General features: G+C 39.2%; 1 protein-coding gene across 1 annotated transcript in view; it reads right to left on the reverse strand.

Moving 5' to 3' along the window:
• Window positions 1-677: 677 nt before the first annotated feature.
• The window catches only part of LOC126210250 (uncharacterized), a 137,501-nt gene continuing 114,511 nt past the window's right edge, over window positions 678-23,667 (reverse strand). The window contains exons 10-11 of the mRNA XM_049939441.1: window positions 19,047-19,493; window positions 678-3,834 (exon numbers count right to left, since the gene is read on the reverse strand). Of these exons, the coding sequence (XP_049795398.1) occupies window positions 3,010-3,834; window positions 19,047-19,493 (1,272 nt within the window). The 3' untranslated portion in view covers window positions 678-3,009. The remainder of the gene's footprint in view (window positions 3,835-19,046; window positions 19,494-23,667) is intronic.

Below are 23,667 nucleotides of genomic sequence, written 5' to 3' on the forward strand. Positions count from 1 at the left end.
TTCAGGCTGCTGCTTCTGATTGCTCAATACAAAGGTCATTTTCTGCTGTCAGACACATAAGTAATTAGTAAGGACATCACATAACAGGACTGTCTTAGTTATCTTGGTGTCTGTGCTATTAATTAGACTTGATAGTGAAACTGAACTATGATGAAATCATAAAGTTGTTTGTAAATGACAGGGCAAGAAAAAAAACTCTTGCTATTTAAATAATCAGTGTTTTTTACCCTGGTACCTTAAAAGCACAATAACAGTATTTGCATTTATATTCATTGTCCAACACTTTATTACATTTTTTTACTTGTAACTTCAAAAAAGCACGGTTTTAAATTTGCAGCTCAAAGTATTACGCAGACAAAAAACATGCCCACGTTAGGCAGACTAATAAATATCTGTATTTCAAGTCCATGGGGCTGAGGGTTGAGGAGGGAGGGGGCGGGGGTGGGAGGGCGGGGGAGGGAGGGGGGGGGGGGCAAGCAGAGATCTATTTGCCCAGGGCCATCAAGGGTCCAAAATACAGACCTGCCTGTAAGTATGAAGACAATCTAAGAGCAACGTCACTCCATAACGTCCACTTTCAATATATTAATGACAAAAAAATGATCATATGGCCATACTTACAAAATTGAAACAAAGGCTAATAAGATGAAATATTTCTTTTGACTTCCCTTTTATAAGAGATGTCTTAAATATCCACCATTTGCTCCATTACTGCATCTGTGAATATTAACACATAAAGGCACTAGTAGTTTCAGATTTTAAAACAGACCACTCAACAAGATTTTAGAAGTTATGCGACCCTACACAAACCTGCGAACATGTCTCTTGAATTAGGAACTAAACTTTCATTCTCACAACTACTGTGCAGTTAAGGTAATTTCACAGCCTATTACAATCTGTTTTCCAAAATGTAATTTCACAACCTATTACAATTTGTTTTCCAATTAATACTGTAATCTGGACTGAGGTCAATAGCCTGGAAACAATATGTATAAGGTGAAATATTACACTTTTTATTTTTATATTCTTTCTGAAAATAGGTAGCACAGTCATCACACAACTGCAAACTTAACACTAATTATAAAAAGTGTTATCACTGTTGACATCTTATCACAAGTACTAAATCAAATACGAAATATGGTGAAACTTAGTGTGGAATTAACAGCCAATATTCCTCTTATTATAATCAGGTACAGATAAGTAGGAACTGTTTTCCTACCTAGAAAAATTATCCAGTACAGAGTACAAAGACCTCAGTCATCACTGACTTAGCAGAGCAGTTAGGGCTCTCTGGCTAAGTACAAAATTGCAGGGAACACAACGAAAGTAATGGTCTACTTACTGTATAAATATTCAAAGGTGACGTATGGATAACCACTATCTTCTGGTACACATTTAGTAAAAAATAATCCTCAGACAAAAACACTTACACAAACTCCCTCACAGAAAAATACAACAGTGACATATATACAAAGTGTCTTTGCATGAACACGTAGGACAGTGTGTTGTCTTATCAGTTGCACATTTTAGTAAAAATACATCAAGCAGATGAAAGATGAAACTATCCATCGAGGAACCCAGAGGTTGCATAAACATGTAACTCAAACTGCAACTGATACAATTACGTCTATTGTTTATCTGGAGAGCTGCTGGCTGACAGAAAAATGAAAAAGTGATTAATCTGGAGTTATGAAAAAAATAAAACTGACTTCTTTCACAAGTACTGCTACCTATCTCACTTATGAGAGGTAGACTGCTTCCAAATAATTATTAAAAATACCAGTGCAATGAGTATAAAGTGGCAAAAAATAACCATTATTGCACCGTATCATCTCAAATTATCAGCTGTGCACAGATAAGACTGCAACTAATTCCCAAATATGACATTATATATACATATATATACACATATTTAAATGCATATTTATTACTAATAAAGACTACACAAATAGTTCAGCTTTACTAGCTGGAGTTTGTATTTACACATTATAGAAATAATATCTTTGGACAGTACTGACTCACTGCAACTGTGATAGCTGCAAACCTGCATTTGCAATTTTGTTCCATGTGTAGGATACTGAAGGAGGGGAAAGCGGGGGAGGGGGGGGGGGGGGGAGAGAGAGAGAGAGAGAGAGAGAGAGAGAGAGAGAGAGAGAGAGAGAGAGAGAGAGTACATTTCATAACATTACTTTCACAAGGCAACAGCAAGGGAGAAAGGGGAGGAAATAGATAGTTGCTAGAGGGAAGAGTAGTTATACAGAGATCCTTGTAAGTACACATACAGAATACTTTTGTACCGGTGAAATACAATCATTTCAAGCCTATTCAGCTCTCAACAAACAAGCAATTAAGTTTCCCACTGCAGATTCTCAGCAGAACTTCAGGCGAGAATGGTTTTCTGGCAACACGGTTTATCACCAAATGCCAATGCCATTATTAACCAGTAATAGCGAAAAAGTTTTTAATCAGTCAGGCAAATCTAAAGTTGAGCGCACAAGTGAAATAAATTTTGACTTGTGATAGAGGCAAATGCATACCCCAGTTCATTAAATGCAACATGATCCAATGGTACATTTTTGTCCATAAGAAGAACATTTTTAATTTCTAAGCGGAATGATTTGCTTTAATTAGAAAAAGCTTCTAGCAGAAAAACAGTTGTGAAAAAGCACTTCATTCATTGTGACCATGCCGATCATGAAAAGAGTAGTAACAAACTGCACTCAAAGCATCCATGTCATACCTTTTAATTTTGGCAATATCGAAACTGTAGCATTTCATTGATTAGATATGTTTTAAATTAGTGCTGCTTGGAATTTATCAATAGAAGAATTGAAGTTGCTCGTAACATTGCACATAAGCCAGCTAAAAATATTTTGTTGTATTGAGCTGGATAACAGAAAGTCACTGCTAATCACAAATTCGTAGGTATCACATTTCATTTAGGGTCTCACACGTTAGGTACACGAACACAGTCCTTCGGAAGTAGCCCTCTTTTCTGGGGCATTACTCTCAGCTTCCGACAACTTCACCTCCACTTGCAGCAGAAGCCGGATGTGCCGAGGAACTCAGTTCTTCTCCCAGTGCATCTAGATCTATGTGATCTGCTAAATCCGGCAATGCTAGGAATGTGGGGGGTGGAGCCGTGGGAATGCCACTTCCACTTCCGGCACGGTGCGGCACCTGCAAGCTCGCGAACCCGGGGAGCTCGACCCGCCCAGACGGGTGCGGTGGCGGGATCACGTCGAGGAAGTCCACTAGACCCAGCCGCTCGCGAACTATGTCATCCACCGCCTGCAGGGCAGCCCGCCGGCCGGCATCCTCTTCTGAGCCCGCCACATCGGGATGACCTTCTGCCGAACAGCAGAGGCCGTCCAGCAAGTCCTCGTCCAGAGGGTGTGTGGTGCCGTGGTGGAGCTGTACCGCGGGCATCGGGGGCACCTCCCTCGGTACGGGTGGCGGTTCTGGGGGCGCGGAAGACAACTGCGTGGGGGTGTGAGGTAGATCTTCCGGCATGCGGGACACGGACAGCTCCGGCGGCGGCTGCGGCAGTGTGTCATCACGTGGTGGGTGGGGCACTGGCACCTCCGTTACTGTGCAAGGCACTGACAACTCTGTTGGCATCTGGGGCAGTTCCCCTGGTGTGCCAGGTGGCTCCACCTGCACATTCTGCAGTTCTGTCATCATGTGAGGCGCCTCTGCCTGTGTGTTCAGCAGTTCTGAAGATGTGGCGGGGAGTTCCACTATGACATGAGGCAGTTCCGTTGGTGTGTGGGGTGCCTCTGCTGAAGCTGGCGATGAGTCCTCTTTAGGGTTTGCCACACCACTGTCTGGAGTCTGTGAACAAAAAAACCTCTGTGTCAGAACATGAAACATCAAAATTCAATAAAACTCACTCGCCCCCCCCCCCCCCCCCCCTCTCTCTATCCATCTAACTAACTAAAGCATCTTTTACAGGAGTGACTTCGTGTCTCAATCATTGGCCAGCATCCACATAACTCCAATAATGTTCAAGCAGAACTGGAATCAAAACCAATCAGCAACAAGGTTCATGAGAGATTACTCTTTGCAAATCAGTCTACTGCCTCTGGCATATTATTCCTACACCAAGTCTCACCTCTCACGAGTCACTTTTGTTTAAACATCGGTACCAAACTTTCACGTGTTGCGAATGCAGTCTGCTGTGCAGTTTGGTAGTTGAACACTGAAAATCAGGTTATGAGGGCCCATCCTTCTACAAGAAAGGAATGGAATTAAGAAACTAGCAGTAACACAATTTATTAATGGCCAAAGCAAAATATGTGGTGCATGTTCACAACAAAGATCACATGATGAATTCTCCATATCACTAAGAACTGGAAGAATTGGGAAATTGTCGCCCAAACATTTCAAAACATTTTCGCTTCAAATGAAATTACAAGTTTACTGTTAACAGACACAATTTATTTTATTTCCACTATGAGTTTCAGAGGTTCAAACCTGCATCATCAGGTGGATTTATTTGGATTATGTGACAGAGTCAGGTGGGATAATTGTACTTGTTCTTCTACCACTCCTAGCATAAATGTTGTTTCTTTCTTTTTTCTGGTATTGTTTTGTTAATAATACATAAACAGCAATTACCAGAAATCTGTAATTATTTTATTTAAGCTCTGATTCTTGAATCTATATTATTCATTGCGCAACTTCCCTGTTACTGTTGACTAGAATATAGTTAGTTTACCCGAACCATTTTATTTATAATAATATATGTGATTTGCCATATATCTACAAACCTGTTGAAGCTGAAATTATCAGTGAACAAGTAGCTGTTTGTTTCTAAATTAGTACAGCTCATTTTTAAAATTCCTCAGCCCCCACTTTTCAACAATTTTTTTTTCACTTCCTCCGAAAACTATGTTTCAAAATTTATTAGTATTTAAAAATTTATTTTTCTGGAAAGTTCCAACCTTAAATTGTGATTATTTGTAAAAGCCAGTACCAAAACTTTGTAAGCTAGTTTTTTTTCTGATTCCAAAATGCTTACTTTCACTAGAATAACTTACAAGTCTGTTAATTATTCAATTCAGAAAGTTTAAATTTCTCGAAACTTTTGATGGGTTTTGGGAATCACCGAGAGCATAAAAATCAACCTTATGTAACAGTGGCTAAAATTTTTGTCATTTTCTATTTATACAGCTCATACTTTAAACTCCTCCTTTGCCAATTGTATCAGTGTACACTTTAATTTTTCCTTACTTTCTGTGTCATTATTTCATACATAACAGCTCTGCATTTCAACATTTTGTGGGACACACAACCACAGTCAGTTCCTATTTTGCTACTAGAACATGAACATTGAGTTACAAGTCCGGTCATGTTCTGCCATCAAAATGAAAGCTACTTTGTGAATGGAGAACAGCTTTCATTATGCTAACATAATTTAGTCAATCAAAATGTATATTTACTTCGAGGCAGTCTCTGCTCAGATACTGAAACACAAGTTGTGTGTTATTAGCCAGTCAGTGCCAGACTGTGAACAATGTGAACCCACTGAATTGTGACCAAGATTGTATTAGTCTACCACTAGAGAACTTTGCCATATGCTGCCTATTAATGCAGTTTGCCCATCTGGTTCAAATGTTTACTTCTGCCAAAGCTGAACAGCAGAAAAGAAACATGGAATACAAACATACATGCAGTCTGAAAACCAATTGCTGCAGTGTGTGTACACAAACCCTTCGCCAGTTGGATGACAATTATCACTTAACAACTACAAATCTACCAAAGAATGAATACCACATGGGCAAACTTATACTTTTGGAAGGAAGGAAGGAAGGAAGATCAGAGCTTAATGTACAGTCAACAGCACGGTCACTGGGAGATGGATGACAGGCTCGGGTTATGAAAGAAAGGAGAAGGAAATAGGCCATTCTGTTTTCCAAGGAACCATGCTGGCCTTTGCCAGGGGCAATTTAAGGGAATCATGGAAAATCTAAATATGGACAGCCGGATGGGGATTTGAAGAGTCATCCTAACGAATATAAATCCAGTTTGCTAAGCACTACACTACCTGACTTGGTTCACATTGTTTTCACGACTTTGGGGTAATGTGGCACTGATTCAAATAGTCAAATGCTCCTTTTCTGTCATGTTTACATAGCATATAACATTACTTACAGTCTGGCCAGTGATGCAATGTTAGGAGTAGTCCCCTGGGGCTGCAGCCCTGCCTTTTCAGACAGCACATGTGACAGCGACTGCAAAAGGCAGATACAGAACGCCAACCCTACCACTGTCAGGGCTGGTGACAGCATGGCACCTTCCTGCCAGTTTTCCATTATCAATGAAGTAATACTTCAAACTGGAAACAATGCCACAAGTTGCCCCAACATCATACACACAATGCATGCATGTCATATTAAATCTCTTTTAGCCACGAATTTTCAAACACCTGAAAACTAATAATGGATACAAAAGACCTATATCAGCAACTGGTTGCTGACTAGCTGGCAATGCAGCCCTACACACTGGGGCAACTAATAATTGATAAACTGCTGTTGCTGTATGCAAGTGAGGAGGAGAAAGGTTATTATTTGTCACACTTGAGCATCTTTAGGTTATACTCAGCATCTCATGCACAGATTCAAGCTCAGAGGAAGATGTGGCTTCTTGTTACTATTACTATTATTATTATTATTATTCACATATGGGCCCAATAGGATCACTTGGGGTACACTACATCAATGTCACTTCAGATGGTTGGCCTTCCTTTGTGTCAAAATTTGTTTCATCCTTTCATAATGAAGTCTCTTTCCTTCACCAGACCACAGTGTTCCAGTCCATTTTCTAATTTCCTTCTCAGCAATTTTCCAATCAAACATCTTTTGTCTGAATATTTTTCTATCTGTAACATCTGCCCGAGTTATACTGGCTACTTAACTGCAGAGATCCATTTAATTGGCTCAGTTTTGCCTTACTTCTGTTTTCACAGAATTCTATTGTTTGTTTTGTCAACTTAGTGAGTGCCATTCTTTTAATGTGCTCATAAAATATATAAGTTTCTATATCAGTAATTCTGAGGCCTAATTTTCCCAATAATCTTTCTTTCTTTCAAATTTCTTCAATATATCTCTTTCTATTTAAAATTAAAGTTTCCACTCCATAAAGACATTCAGGTTTGTTTGAAGTGCTGTAACGCCTAAGTTTACTGAATCTAAAAAGTGATTTTTTATAATATTTTTAGTTAATCTGAATGCAGATGCCATTTTTATAGCAATCTTTGTTTGCAGCTTTTCCAGAATGTTTTCTTCTATGGTTTCCCTCAAGTATTTAAACTGAGAAACCCTTTTTATTTTTCCATATTGTGTGTTCCAAAATTTTGATGCTTGTTTGTTGAATGTCATATATTCCATTTTTTCAAATGATACTTGTAGTCCTACTTTTTCCGCTACTTCTTTGAATTTCAATTAGTTTTTGAGCTGTGGCATTTTCCCTAGTTAAAAGTGCCAGATCATTTGCGAAGGTGAGGCAAACTTCTCTAACATTACTTCTACCTAACTTGATGGATTGATCTAATTTGACTTGACTTTGGCTCTCACCATTCAGTAAGTACCATTGCCAAAACACAGTTAAACAGTAATGGGGAGAGCCCATCTCGCTGTCCAACACCAGTCTTTATATCAAACGGTTCAGAAATTTCTCCCACGAATTTAACTTTAGAGCTAGTGGCAGTTTGTGTTTTCTTAATCAGTATTAAGAGTGTTTTTTTTATCTAGCCCTTGTTCCTTTAAAATTTGGAAAAGAGATTCACAATCAACTGAGTTGTAGGCCTTTTTAAAACCCACAAATATATATACAGTATTGTTACTTGAAATCCTTTGGTGCCTAAGGAATAGTTTTAAATTAACAATTTGTTACAGATGGGATCTATTTGGTCTAAAGTCTGCTTGGTATTCACCAATTTTAGGTTCTAACCATTCTTGGCCTTGATCAAGTAAACATTGCGAGAGAATTTTGTATGTGACTGGGAGAATAGAGATTCCTCGGTAACTATTAACATTGATTCTATCCCCTTTTCTATGCAATGGATGAATTAGGGCAGTTTTCCAGTCATCAGGTATTTTCTAAGTGTGCTACATATGTCCTATTAGTTGAGTGATCTCTCTTACAGAGTTAGGGCCAGCTGATTTTAGTAGGTCTGCAATTATACCATCTTCTCCAGATGCTTTGTTGTTTTTAAGTCTCTTAATTTGTTTAATTATTTAGATTTCATCAGGTTCTTTAGAGTCAGGGTTGGTATGATTAGTTTGATGTGGTTGGAAAGTATTCGCTGGTTCTGGACAGTTTAATAGTTTTTCAAAATAAGTAGCAAGTACCCTACAATTTTTCTGGTTGTTAAGAGCCAAACTGCCATTTTCATTTTTGAAGCAAAGACTTTGACCGGTTAGCTTTGTTTTGAATGTTTTATGAAAGTTTATTGTATTGTTGTTTTGGAAGTCTTTTTCAGTTTCTAACAGTTGGGCATTTTTGTAGTTTCTTTTAGTCTGTCAAATTAATTTAAATGTTTCGTTTCTTATAGTTAGAAAGGTGTTGTACGTATTTTCATTTTTGTTGCTATTCCTATTTTTGAATGCCTTATGCCTAGACTTAACTGCTGTTTCACAATCTGCGTCCCATGAAGGGTGTTTTGATTTTTTTAAAAAGCATAATTAAATTTTGTGCTGTTTTGATGAACTTTTCTTTTAGGCCTTGCCAATTGTTGGATTGTTTTTTGTCAAGTTTTGTTTTGTTAGAACTGGGGTTATTTTAGCAGTGTCAAATTTTGGGACAAAAGTTTTTGTTTTGAAGTTTTACTTTTATTTGCGTTAAATAATGGTGAGAATCAATATTAGCCCCTTTCATAACTCGGACATTTAAAATTTCTTTGTAGTTAGGGTATGAAATTGCTCCATGATTGATTTGAAATTCTCCAATAAATGTATTGGGTGTCTGTGATTTTTTTTGTTTAGAAGGTGTTTTTTTTTATGTTGACATGATTTTAAGGTTAAATTTTTTTGCACATTTCAACAAGTCTTTGGCCATTCTGGTTGGTCCATTTACACACAAGAAATCTACCCAATGTTTTCTTACATTTTTTCCTCTTTTCCTCTTTACCTAATGGAGCATTAATATCACCCATTAAAATTTTAACATGGTTCAAGTGTGATTTTTGAGATGATGCTTTCTAATGTTTCCCAAGCTCATTAACTGTTTCAGGTTTTTTTACAGTTATCCTCAATGACCGGTATATGGGCATTAATTAAAGTGTATGCTTTATTTCTGCATTTAAGAGAAATTGTCATTAGTCTATTATTTGTGGGTTGTACCTCTGTTATTCAATTTAAAATATTTTTGGAGACTGCAAAAGCAACTCCCAGATTTGGTGTATTATTAAGTATTCTTTTATCAATCTTACTTTTAAAAAGATGATAATTACTGAAATCCATGGTGTTATTGCCCATCGTTCAGGTTTCTTGAAGTGCCAAAATTTGGATCTTCTGTTCTTTTAATGTATCTCCCAATTTATGAAGTTTACTTGACTGCAAAAGTGTTTGTAAGTGTTGCAAAAAATGTATTTTGGTTTTAAGCTGGCCAGAGAACTCGAACTTCCTGTGCTGAATCACATTATATTTGAACCTGCCGCCCCAGAATCCGAAAGACCAGTTGTGCCAGTAATACTGGCAGTGGATTGACCATCTGGGATAATATTGTGATAATCAACATGCTCCATGATGATTGTATCTGGAAGCAAGTGAGGCTGAGTAGACTCACTGAATGAACTTCGACTGTTAAAACTGGAAGGATTAGTTCCAGAATATACATTTCAGTCGCACCACAGGTGAACAGACACTACCACTTGCAACAAGATAGATACAAAGTGGATTTGGTTTTATTTTGCCTCGGTCTGGGACTGCTTATTCTATATTCACAGCTGTCCATCGTATATGATAGAATGTTCACTATCCACCATTTGTGACCTGGCCAATACCCTAGGCAAGGTCGGCTTCTTAGATTTTTAGTTACAAAGTCCTGTAGAATTATTATTATTTTTATTATTATTATTACACACAAATAACAAAATGAAGAAAATTCTGTAACAGAAAGATAATTCATAGCTTTTCATAGAATGACTAAACAATGCAACAGTGATCTGGCGAAGCTGATATCTTTCACCATAAAACATTGTTACTTTTATTCTGAAAACCCAAATATCGAGATTTATACACCTCAAAATATGGTGATGATCAAACAATGGAAATTCCTGCTAGGACTATAAACAATGTAAAAAATGGCAGATTGCTGCTTACCATGAAGCAGGCACGTCAAGTTTCTTCATGGTAAGTAGCACAATTAGAAAGACGTTTCTCAACTTTCCATACAAAGCTAATATTCACGACCTGCTCATTCATCTTCAAACTGAACCACCACAGAGCTCTGTTCGAGGACATGATGCAACTCGGATCGCTTGGCAACATGGATGATGAGTAGCTGGTAACTGGCTGACAATGCATTGCAAGCAATTAACTGGGGAGTCACTCGGCAATCACGCCATCTGTGGACCCTTCTTAACTAAACACAAAGGGATTCGCTGCTGATCTGTTGCCATCTCATGCCGGCAATGAGTTGTTTGGGTTGTGCAGAGGGTCTTAATATCTTTTGGCCTGATGTGAGATGTTTGCTCTCTTGTGGGAGAACACTAGTAGAAAAATAGCAAGTCCTCAATCAACCTCAGCAATATGTCACGCAAAAAAAGGAAATAATGAAAATAATGACATAAAAATAGCAATATAATATGAATGGACAGACAAAAAGAAATCTACTCACCAAGGGGATGACACACATGCAAAAGGATTTAACTTTTACAAGCTTTCAGAGCCAGTGGCTCCTTCTGGCACAACAGTTGAAAAGGAAGGAAGAAGGGCAAAGGAAAAGGACTGGAGAGGTTTAGGGAATGGGGTACATTTTTCATCACTCAGAACCCTGAGTCAGGGAAGACTTACTGGACCAGAAAAGAAGGAAACACTGATTGTTGGGGACTGCACTGAATGAGACTTGAAAACCTGAGAGCTTAAAGGTGAACAACAGCATAATATGCAAGACAGACATTACTACTAACACATCGTGCACAGTTATTAAGAGTGAAAAGCTAGAGTTGGGAGGGGGGATGGTGAAAAATAGACGAGTCAGAAAATGAAAGATGTAGAAACCTAAAAAGTAGTAAAGAAAGGAGTACTTACTTTGAACAAATGCTGGGACAGAAGGAATTAATATAAATTAAGGCCAGGTGGGTGGCGAGACCCAAGGACATGTTGTAGTGTTACTTCCCACCTGTGGAGTTCTGAGACACTGGTGCCTGGGGGAAGAATCCAGATGGCATGTGTGGTGAAACATGCACCAAGGTCATGACTGTCATGTAATACAACACACTCTGCAACAGGATACTGTGTGCTCCTGCGTATCCCTGTGCTATGCCCAGCTATCCTGACTGATAACTGGTGGTAGTCATGCCGATGTAAAAGGCCAAACAGTATTTACGTATCAGCTAGTATATGACGTATGCCGTTTGACAGGTGGCTCTCCCTTTGATAGTGTATGTGGTGGTGGTGGTTAGGAGGGTGCATAGGGCAAGTCTTGCAGTGGGGATGGTCACAGGGGTAAGATCAGAGGGTAGGTAGATGGGCACAGAAGGAGCATAGGGTCTGACAAGGATATTGCGGGGATTGGCAAGGTGACAAAACGCTATTCTAAGTGCAGTGGGCAAAATCTCAAACAGGATGGATCTCATTTCAGGGCATGATTTTAGGAAGTCATGGCCTTATCGAAGTAGCTGATTATACATCTAAGACCAGGATAACACTGGGTGACAAGTGGTGTGCTGTACCCCTAATCTGTTTGTATGTCTGCCCATCAAAGATAAAGTAATTGTTGTTAAGTATAAAATTGATTAAGGTGAGCAAGAAGGATGTCATAGGCTTGGAATCAGATGGGCGTTGACAGAGGAAATTTTCAGCAGCAGACAAAACATGTCCGTGGGTGATGTTGGCATAGAGGGAGATGGCATCAATGGTGACAAGCAAGGTGTGTGGTGGGAGTGGGATGGGCACAAATTTCAGACAATCTTGTGGATCTTAGGAAGAAGGTAAAAGGTGGGGGTGCATGGTTTGATTGGGGTTAGGAGTTATATGGACTGCGGTGTGTCCTTGTGAGGGGCATGAGGTTTTTAGGAGGGACTGCAGGTTAGTTTGAATAATACGTGGGATCTTGATGGCAGATGCTGTATGTAACGGTGTCAGACAGCTAGCGTAGACCTTCACCCATATACTCCTGTCAGTCAAGTACCACAGTGGTAGATCCTTTGTCTGTTGGGAGGATAATGATGGAATCATCACCTTCCTCTACAGAACTCCAGGCTCTACGTAGAGTCTGGAGTTCTTCAGAGGACAGGTTAGAGTCATGTTGTAGGGAGGGACCTAAGGAAAGGTTGTGAAGTAATGCTGGATGTGAGGAATTCTTGGGAAGCTTGTAAGGAATGTTTCTGAGATAGTGGTGGTGGATCAAGTTGGGATCATGGTCAGAACTGTTCACGGCAGGCTTCAATGTCAGGTTTGGTGCTGGAAAGTTTTTGGGATTGGGTTGCAAAGTGATATTTCCAGTTGACATTATATGTAAAGGAAAGTAAGTCCTACACCAAAGCAGCACGGTTAAATGCACGTTTAGGGCTGAAAGTGAGGCCCTTGGATAATGCAGATAATTCCAAGGGGAGAGTGCTTTGGATGAGATGTTAAGAACACTGTGTTGTTGTGACTGGTTCTTGTGATTATGAGTTATTACAGGACTGGGAGGCAGTGGTGAAGGCTAATGGATGTTAAGGAGATTGGTCAAGCTCGGTTTGTAGGAGTCGAGTTGTGATTGATTGTGTGGATGTTTGGGGAGCTGCAGAGGAACAGGAAAGGAAACACTATTGTTGTGGTAGTTTAGGAGCAGGTGGGATAGCTTTTTGAGGTGAAGTCTGGCATGCTGTTGTAGTCTGATGTTGGCTTGGTAGATAACTGCAGGATATTGTAGAAGAAGAGACGTCTGGTGAAGTGGAAACTGGCTATTGAGGCCACAGGTCACAGATTAGTCGGGTAAGTGGAACAGATTGCTGTATTTGAACTGTAAAAGAGGCTGGTGCATAGTAAGATTACATCCAGAATAAGGAACTTTTCAACATTAGACCTTTGGGAGTAACTCCAATGGACAAGCAAGTTTCAAAAAACAGAAAGTGAGACCTTAATTTTGATAGTGCAAAAGCATGCTTTTGAAAAGAATGGATGTGATATATGATGGGATTTATCATGGCAAGCGAGGACAGTTTGGCCTGTTAGAAATGGTGGTAGTGCCCAAAACGATAGGTAGACAGTGGAAAAAGATAGAAAAATGGAAGAAAAGCAGGGAAAAAATTTGGAAAAATCAGAAAAATCTGCATAGAAATCCTGAGAACAGGCAATGGTCAACAACAGGCAATGAGTGTGCCAGAGCTTCTCGTCACAAGAGTGATCTATTTGATCTGAAAAAATAATGGGGGGAATAGGCAAAGTCACAAAAGGAGACGAAATTTTAAAAATGGCCAGACAGAAAGAAAAGGTCACAGGAGATAACTGAAACTATCTTCTACTTTGCTTGGCAATTAAGGTAATGCAGGAGGCAGCAGTAAACAAAAATGTGAAAAAATGGCTCTGAGCACTATGGGACTCAACTGCTGAGGTCATTAGTCCCCTAGAACTTAGAACTAGTTAAACCTAACTAACCTAAGGACATCACAAACATCCATGCCCGAGGCAGGATTCGAACCTGCGACCGTAGCGGTCTTGCGGTTCCAGACTGCAGCGCCTTTAACCGCACGGCCACTTCGGCCGGCCAAAAATGTGAAAGAACTGCATATAAACGGTGTAAGTGGAGGGTAGGAAAGAAAGTAGCTGTCAAATTTGAAAATAAATTGGTGGAAGAAAAATGGTTCAAATGGCTCTGAGCACTATGGGACTTAACATCTATGGTCATCAGTCCCCTAGAACTTAGAACTACTTAAACCTAACTAACCTAAGGACATCACACAACACCCAGTCATCACGAGGCAGAGAAAATCCCTGACCCTGCCAGTGGTGGAAGAAGATCAAGAGAATGCCCAGCAGTAGTGAACTATAAGCAAATGTGCAAACAACACTGGAATTCTTATATGCAAGTTCACAAATAAGAATGCATGCATGAAAACCGGAACAAGAAATGATGTAGGGGCAAAGTGTTGATTAATCTGGTTTGTACAGATAATAAACAATCAGAATACTAGCACTAAAGGTAGACAGCAGACGATAGTTTGGACACAACAGATGGCAACAAAGACTGACAAGAGGGTTACGTAAGAAGGAATGATGGCCATATGGGCTCTTTTAACAACGAAAATAATTGATTATTGATAATATAATGTAAATACATAGATTAAAAAGAAATCTACTCACCAAGTGGCGGCAGGGGGACACCCCCACAAAAGGATTTAACTTTTACAAGCTTTCGGAGCCAGTGGCTCCTACTTCTGGCTGAAGAGTTGAAGGGGAAGGAAGAGGGGTGAAGGAAAAGGACTGGAGATGTTAGGGAACAGGGTACAGTTTAGAAAAGTCACCCAGAACCCCAGGTCAGGGGAGACTTGCCAGATGGGATGGAAAGGAAGACTTGATTGTTGGGGACCACATTGGACAAGATTTGAAAACCTGAGATATTAAAGATGGAAGACTTGGTAATATCCAAGACAGAAATTCCTACTTAAAACATCGTGCACGAGTTAACAAGAGTGAAAAGCTAAGTGCATTGTATGGAACAGAAGCATTTATTCACAGTAAATACTCCTTTCTTCACTAAATTTTAGTTTTCTACATCTTTCATTTTCTGATTTGTCTATTTTTCGACCCCCCCCCCCCCCTCCACTCACATGCCCGTTACACACAATGCTCTTAGTTTTTCTCTCTTATTAACCCATGCACGATGTTTTATTAGCAATCTCTGTCTTGCGTATTACCCTGCCGTCTATCTTTAAGCTCTCAGGTTTTCAAATCTCGCCCAGTGCATTCGCCAACAATCAATCTTTCCTTCTGATCCAGTCTGGTAAGTTTCCCCTGACCAGGGGGTTCTGGGTGATCTTTCTAAACTGTACCCCTTTCCCTAAACATCTCCAGTCCTTTTCCTTCACCCCTCTTCCTACCCCTTCAATTGTGTGTGTGTGTGTGTGTGTGTGTGTGTGTGTGTGTGTGTGTGTGTGCGCACGCGCTACTGCTTGGTAAGTAGATTTTTTTTAATCAATCGATTTACATTATTAATAATTGATTATTTTTCTTGTTATAAGAAATAACAAGATACAAATGAACAAAATCCATTACTGTCACATGAATGAGTGTTGTGAGAACAGGTTAACTTCCAGTATTAGCAGTCAATGCCATGGCCCCTCTACCTGTGCAGGTACAGTCTTTGCACATTCATGGTTTTAGAACTCTACAGCCGTGTGGGGTAGCCATGCAGTCTTGTCACGGTTCGCGCAGCTCCCCCCGTTGGAGGTCCGAGTCCTCCCTTGGGCATGGATGTGTGTGTTGTCCTTAGTGTAAGTTAGTTTAAAATAGATTAAGTAGTGTGTACGCCTAGGGACTGATAACCTCAGCAGTTTGGTCCCATAGTCCTTACCCCAAATTTAGAACTCTACACACAGAGCACTCAACTGATCATAGACGACATGGAGTCAAATGCAAATGCAGGCTAGTGACATGCACTCATAATAAGTAGTTGCTTTGGAGAAAGCCATTCGGACACTGATTCAGGATGTTTTTACAGTTCACTCTATCATGTCCTCACCTTCTGCTTCTTCCTACTAGTCACAACCTCCTGAAAGCTATATCTGGTACACTTATGTGTCCATTATAAATAAACTCCGTTAATTTGCCATTTTAAAAACCTCTACTGCATTACTGCACAATATTCTAGTATATTCCTGTATGAGAGCCACATGACTTAAATGGTTCACTTACATTTTGTAAGCTGTAATACTAACATGTGAGCTAATTAAAAAATACTTTCACAAACACTGGAGAAAATTAGCTTCACAAAAACAATAAATAAAGTTCATATCAACATGTCAAAAAATCCTTAGTTTGTTAATGAAACAGTACAATCAACACATCAGTTAAATACAGTCAGTTTGATAGTGTCATCAACCCAGAAACTCACAGTAAATGTTCAAAATGTCCTCCACACATGCATAGTTTCTTGACACGTCAAAAAGTTTTTCTGCATTCAGGTAGTCTGAAATATGACACAAATGTTGAAAGATGGAAACCCAAGGACTAAAATTTTGAAATGCCACCCCATGCAACAGTGGAGAAATGTGTCCATTACCATTGCGTGGCCGTACGAAATTAATACCCTGCCATGCTTGAACAGTACACTTTCAGTTAACTCACTACATGTCCATAACCGAAATGTAGAAGGCAGACTGATGAGAAATGTAAACAAGTCTCCATGACATCGCTTTGCCATATAGAATACAATGTGTCAAACCTATCAACGAAGGAGTGCAACACACTGCCATCAAGGATATAATGAGGCAAAGCCTCCATCGAATGAATACATCTAAGTTGTTGACTTGTATCTAGAAAGCCACAAAATATAAAACTTTCATCAAGAATTTGAAAATGATGGATTTTTGGTTGTACCGATGTTGTGTTCAGGTCCATTGCTCTTGGTAACCAGTGATATTGAAATATCTGCAGTCTTGTGCACCTCCATCGTACACTGATTCGAAAGCATTATATCTGAACTTAACACAAACAGTTTTTACTATATTTAACAGATATATTATAAATGCTTTGCAACACTGTATTTTATGTCAAAGCTGGTTGTTGGCAGAGGCTTACATAGGCCGAATGGGCACATTTTTGGGCAGCCGCTCTAAAGAATATTGCAACATAATTGGTTCTTATTTTAAAATATACAGAAATAAAGTAGGATGCATAGATGAACATCTGGATATCTTTCATTAGATTTCTAAAGATTCCCAGTTGAATATAATGTAAGAGCTTGACATTTTTAGTAATTTAATACCCACAGTAGTAGTTAAATGAACAAAGCAATTTCTGCAACAGAGTCTTTTGAAAGTATTTTCCGAACTGTGATTGTATTCTCCCTGTTTCTGCCACTTTATCAGGGGTTCCTTCAGCTTCTATGCTTGCACTTGGCTAATAATAGCTCGATTTAAAAATTTTTTCCCTACAGGCTGTTTATGTGTCTTTGCAGCCACCAGCCATAAGTTTGCTACTTGCAGATTGCAGCTGTGGGTGGGTGTCATCTATTCTGCTTCTAGTACTGATTTAGTTTCTCTACAGTACTCAAGTAATTTCTTACTAGTTTTCACTTTGAGAAGCCTGTTCCTCACAATAAATATTACACATGTGGATATTTTTATCTAATTTTTGTGATTTAATACTCCAAACACAAAGATACAGCTGTCCCCAAACCAGTGTTTGGCGTGAAGACCACGGTGCTTTATTAGGCACAGTCTGTTGGAGGAGGTATACATTGCCTTTGACCAACTTTTAACTGACTTACCCAGCCAGTTATAGTGGGACATAAATTTAATGTGGATTCTGAAACATGAAGCAAGTTATCGCTTTTCACATGAACAAAATCATTTCCAGAAGTAAAATAAGGGATAAGTGGCATACCTTACAACCAACTGGGGACCCAAAATTGAACCACTAGCTATGTAGTCGTGCATGTACCCACTGAGCCACACATCCTAGACAAATACTTAATAACATATGAGGGTGGTCTGAATAGTTCTTGGACTCACCCATAGATCACAGCACGAGGCATGTGATTTTTCCCCAGACATTGGAATTACTTTCAACAGGTTCCATGTGAAACTACGAGCAATTCTGTCCAGCAATTGGCTGTAGGCAGCTGTCTGAACTAGTCACAGTGAGTGAATTCTTGAAAATTTAGGAAATCTAATACTCTCCAGTGATAATTTTTTTTTTTTTACTTTTTTTTTTAAGAATGTTTGATGCCAACCAGAATTAATTTGAGATTCATAAATGTCCATGGTAACTTTTCTATTGCAATTTCCACCGTGAAGAATTAGGCTGCGTAATTTAAATGTGGCCATCAAAGTGTCCAAGTTGTTTCCTGTAGAAAGATGTCAGGAAAGTGTAATCACACCAGAAATAGTCAATACTGAATTGGAATACTGACATACGAAGGTACATGAAATTGGCATCGTTGGCCACTCTTTGCATACAAAAGCTTTGTGGAAGATGAGTGGTGTACCTGCTTACATCAGATCAGATATGAATTCACATGAGAATTTGCAAACTGTGTTTGCCACTTTGGCAAAAATAAAGGTAATTTTCTACATCAGTTTGTAAGAATCGATGAAACATGAATTTATCACCACTCATGAAAAACAAAGCAACAATGAAAACAGTGGGCAGAAGACAATTCTTCAGCTCCAAAGAAGGCCTATCAGTGGGAAATGTCAGACATAAGTGGTTTGTAATGTGAAAGGAATTTTGCCTATTGTCTTCAAAAAGCTAAAAAAATAACTGCATCACCTTTCAAGAAAATGCACCCTCCCTCAAAACTGTCTGGCCAATAAGAAAACAGAGGAATCTGTAATGTGAAGTTCTGGAACATCCTCCCTCAGATTTCCATACCTCATGAAAACTCCACAAGACAAAAATCTTCTGCTGGTCAGAACCTTTTGTCCTATTAAGAAGTGATTCGCATCTGCATAGGAGCATTTTGCAGTGCTTCCACAGGTGTACTACAGAGAAGAATGTCGCTGGAAGATTGCTGGTTGAAGCATGGTAATGTCACAGGGTATTATGTTGGAAAACAGAAGTTTATTGAAAATAAAAATTCTTATTTTCATTATTGGCCCAAGAGCTTTCCAGACCACATCGTACACTACCTCAGTTCAGTCATCGAAACAATAGTAATGTAATATCACTCACTCTGACAGCTTCAAGTGTGTTGGTCTGTGCTTGCAGCCCGAGTGCCTCTAGTGGACAGAGCCGCAGTTCGTGCGTGTCATCATCCGCCACTTCCTTATCACCACGCAATTCACCAGGGTCGTCAACAACCATGGTCTCTGACGGAGTGCCGGCCATACTGCAGTCCATCCCAACACTGCTGCTCCCACTGTCTGGGGAGGTGGTTGCAGCCTCCAACTTCAGATCTTCTATTCTTGGCTTCTTCTCTCTGGGCTCTCCGGGTACGGCATCTTCCACTTCTGTTGCTGATTGCAGGTTTTCAGAAGCTCTGCTGGGTACATTGGACTCTGGAGCAGGATTGGATGGAGGTGGCTCTTCGGGATGCGGCGGAGGACGCAGCTTCGAAGTATCCACACGGTATCGTCCACATTCCAGACCCATTGCGACACACAACACATCACCACAAACCTGGAGGACAAGAATGCAACATTTTATACTAACTATTAGAGAGAGAGAGAGAGAGAGAGAGAGAGAGAGAGATATGGTCACACAAAATCAGCTCTCAGTGGGGTATACTATGAAGCAACCTCTGAAACTATGTTCTGCCCCACAGTTTTTACCCATGAGTTTAAGAGTAGTTCTGTTATGAAAAATATATGTGCATCTCCCTCGATCTTCTCAATGGCTGGATAAATAATAACTGCATTGGACAGTGTAATACAGTGCAACTGGAAAATGACAAACATGAAAACAAATGTGTTACATTACATTTATTCGATTAGCCACAGCAAGGTAGCACGACATGTCTTATCGGCAACAAAGATGCTAATGTAAAGGGTGCAGTTCATATGAAATCTGTAGTACTCATATGAAATATGTAGTACTGCATGGTTCGTTGCTTGCTGAACATACCATTTTCTCGTCAATCATATGCCTGTGTTGTAGATATATTTTCTGGAAATATCTACCTGCCACAATAACAATCAAAGCAACAATAATGGGATTAGCCACCTATTTCTGGGATTGTGGATAGGTTACAGACAAGAAGAGATCTGAGACACCGGCCATTTTGATTGCCGCAAAACTCAGACAGAAGTGAGGGTTGTGATACTGCATTTGTCTTCAAAAAGTTTAAGTAAACTGTGTCTCAAATATCAAAGTTCATACGATAGTGCTCAAAAAGCAATGCAGAAGGTAAAATTTTGTGCACATCATGTTTACAAATGGAGGAATGGGAGGCGCTGGATAAAGAAAAGCATACGGTACATGGTTTTGGTCATTAGTTAACATCCACAATTTTACCTTAGGCCATATCCTACATAAGCGACAGAAGCAACCGACAGTGCATGACATATGGATATGTAACACTCCAGCTACAAGTGATATGCTTAGATATCCACTACAAGATGGTTACTAGGTCAACCAGCTGTTTCCATAGAACCATGCCCAAGAACTATAAAATATTTTGGTAAAAATTAGCTTTACTTAGGAAAAGAAGGCCAAAAGGAGTGCTGTGCATGAAATTTACAAAGAGAGGGATGCTCATGGATAATTTTGTAATCTGTATCATCAGCTACAAAGATCGCCCGACAGATTCTTCAAATGTACAAGGATGAAAATAGATACATTTGGTTACCTCATCAATGAATTAAAGACGAGTGTTTCTTATGTGACAACAAAGTTTCAGCAGCCGATAAGTGCAGAAGAATGACTGATTAAGATAAACATGAAAAAAATGAGTGCAATGAGCAATGAGGTGTCCACAGTAGCATCTTTGTTTACTAAGCTGAGTTGTCATGGTTCGTGAGTTCAGACACAGTTACTTCTTATAATTTCACTGACTCAATACATTTATATGTACTACATTTTATATATATTCTTTACACTGCATCTCAAAGTACGAGGTCTGTTCAATAAAGAATGATCATAATTTTTTTATGGTCATAATTTCTAGCGCTAAAATTTAATCTTATGATATTCTGTTATCTTAATGTGCAACAAACACGCCGTACTAGTTTCATTGTTGGGATTCCTGGTTCCCGCCTGTGAGAGGCAGGCAAGGTAGACATGTTCAGTATGCCTACCACTGCAATGGAGGCAACACACGAGGAACAATATGTGGCTTTGAAATTCTGCTTTTCTCTCAACACATCTTCATATGAGGCCTATACAATGTTACAGGAGGCCTATGGAGAGTTTGTTCTTCCCCACAGCACAGCTCGAAGGTGCTCTAAAATGTTTAAAGAGGGGAAACAATCAATTTCAAAGGAAGGTGGACCCGGTGCTCCAGTTACTGCTTTTACGGAAGAAAACATCAACACTGCTACGGTCATTGTAGAGGACTGACAAATCACCTTAAGATCACTTTCTGAAATACTGAACATTTCATTAGGTGCCATTCACACAATGGTGACAGAAAAATTACACATGACACATGTTTGTGCACGATGGATTCCAAGACTGTTGATTCCCGAACAAAAGGACATTTGCGTGCAGGTCTGCATGCACTTAAAGTTGATGTTAGAGGAAGATCTGGAGTTTCTTTCAAATGTAATCACTCCTGATGAAACTTGGGTACATCATTTTGATCCTGAGAGCAAACAGCAAAGCTCAGTGTGGAAATCTCCTTTATCACCAACCCCCAAAAAACAAAAGTGGTTGCTTCTGCTGGGAAAGTTATGGTCATCTCATTCTTTGATATCATGGAATGGTTTATCAGCATGTTCTGCACACACATCAGTAACTGGACAATACTACAGGGATGTCCTGGAAACATTGCAAGTCCATATTAGGCCCAAAGACCACATTTCCGTGAAATAGACTGGATGCTGCACCACGATAATGCACGGCCGCATATTGCCAATGTTGTTGCCGAATATCTTGCAAAACTCAATATGAAGTGCATCCCTCACCCTCCCTACAGTCTGGATTTAGCCCCATATGACTTTTTTTCTATTCCCTAACATGAAGGGGATGCATTATCAATCATCAAAAGCAGTGGTGAAGGCTGCGGAGGCAATTTTGAAGGACCTCTCAAAAAATGGTGTCCAGCATGTATTTGACGACTGGCAGAAATGCTGGGACAAGTACATCGCATTCATGGGAGACTACTTTGAGAAGGACCATCAAAAATATGATGATGAGTAAAAGGTACGTTGTAAAAAAAAAAAAATATCCTTTACCGAACAGCCTTTGCATGTTTTTAAGGTCTTGTTAAAGTATCTTAAGTGCGTACATACCTATCCCAATATATCACACATCTTAAATTCCTAATAAAGCACATTAAACAACCAAGAAATTTAACTGACTTTAGTTGTGGATGTAATTCATCAGCAATCAATGTTACTGCCAAGTATTTCAATTAATAAATAAAACAAACAATATTTTTTGGAAAAAATGAAAAAGGGTCAAATGTTCTATGAAAACATGTTTCCAAAACAAGTAAAATAGATTAGAGAAAAATTTGATTCGAGCATCATTCAGAGGCACACCAAATGATTCTCTAATCCACTTTATTTCTTATAGACAAATCATTTCACACAACATTTGACTGATTTCTTTTCTATTTCCTTTCTTTCCAAGTTCTATTCAGAAAGCATGATCTTTTTGACACCTCAGCTGTCTTCCTAGTGTCTGATGTCCTCTATATGTCCTAAATTTTGCACTTGATTTGAAGGAAGCATTTTTGACAATTAAATATCACATTAATGCACCTTCTTATGGGCAAAATAGCTAGGCCTTGAAGAGATGAACTTTTTGACACTTCCTTTAGACAGCTAGCAGCAGCTGCGCACAACCCCATTTGTCCATTTCCCACTCTTAGTTTGGCTATGAAAATTCAGACAAATCTATATTGTGTGATTTATAGGGAGTCTTGTTTTCTCTCCATTCATACATTTGACCAAAACGTTTTAAGTGTAAATCATATGACAAGATATGTCATCTTTGGTTGCTGCCATTTGCAAAAAATCTCATTTCGATATACTGAACCATTTATGAAATGTGACAATTTTTACAATCATATGATCCTTGATGCACAGGGATGGAACTGGACACGCCAAACTCGTCTGCTAGATATAAAATCCAAAATCTCTGGGACTAAGAGATATCATTCTGATCTCAACTTTAGTTAAATTTAATATGCAACAAAGTACGACCTAAAATCAAACTACACACAAAATCCATGAAATGTGTTTTTATTTCTACAAACACTTTAAAAATTTAATGCAGTCTTTTGCTTGCTTTTGTACTGCACAGAAACTATGACAAACAATGAAAAATTTCAGTCCTACGTCAAGCGAAGATATCAAGCTGTGTCCTACGTCAAGCGAAGATATCAAACTGTAAGATGTGGAAGAATCAAAATTTTCCCGAAAAATAGTTTTCTTAAAATCAGATATGGATTTTATAGCAGCCAGCGCATCCGCTTCAGCACTTTTCTGAGAATACTCAGACTGTCACTGTCGCGTGAGCTGCAGCAACAAGACTCAAACATATTTGAATTGAAACATCGTAAGTCATAGGGGACAACCACCAGTGGCACGGACATCACCAACCTAGGACACTTCTGTAGCTGTACCTGCAGTCATGTTTTGTCATCTGAAGCTGTCACATGCTGCCAGTTGCTTCAGTCACTCACCTA

Source organism: Schistocerca nitens, chromosome 10 (genome assembly GCF_023898315.1).
Source record: "Schistocerca nitens isolate TAMUIC-IGC-003100 chromosome 10, iqSchNite1.1, whole genome shotgun sequence".
Classification (NCBI taxonomy): domain Eukaryota; kingdom Metazoa; phylum Arthropoda; class Insecta; order Orthoptera; family Acrididae; genus Schistocerca; species Schistocerca nitens.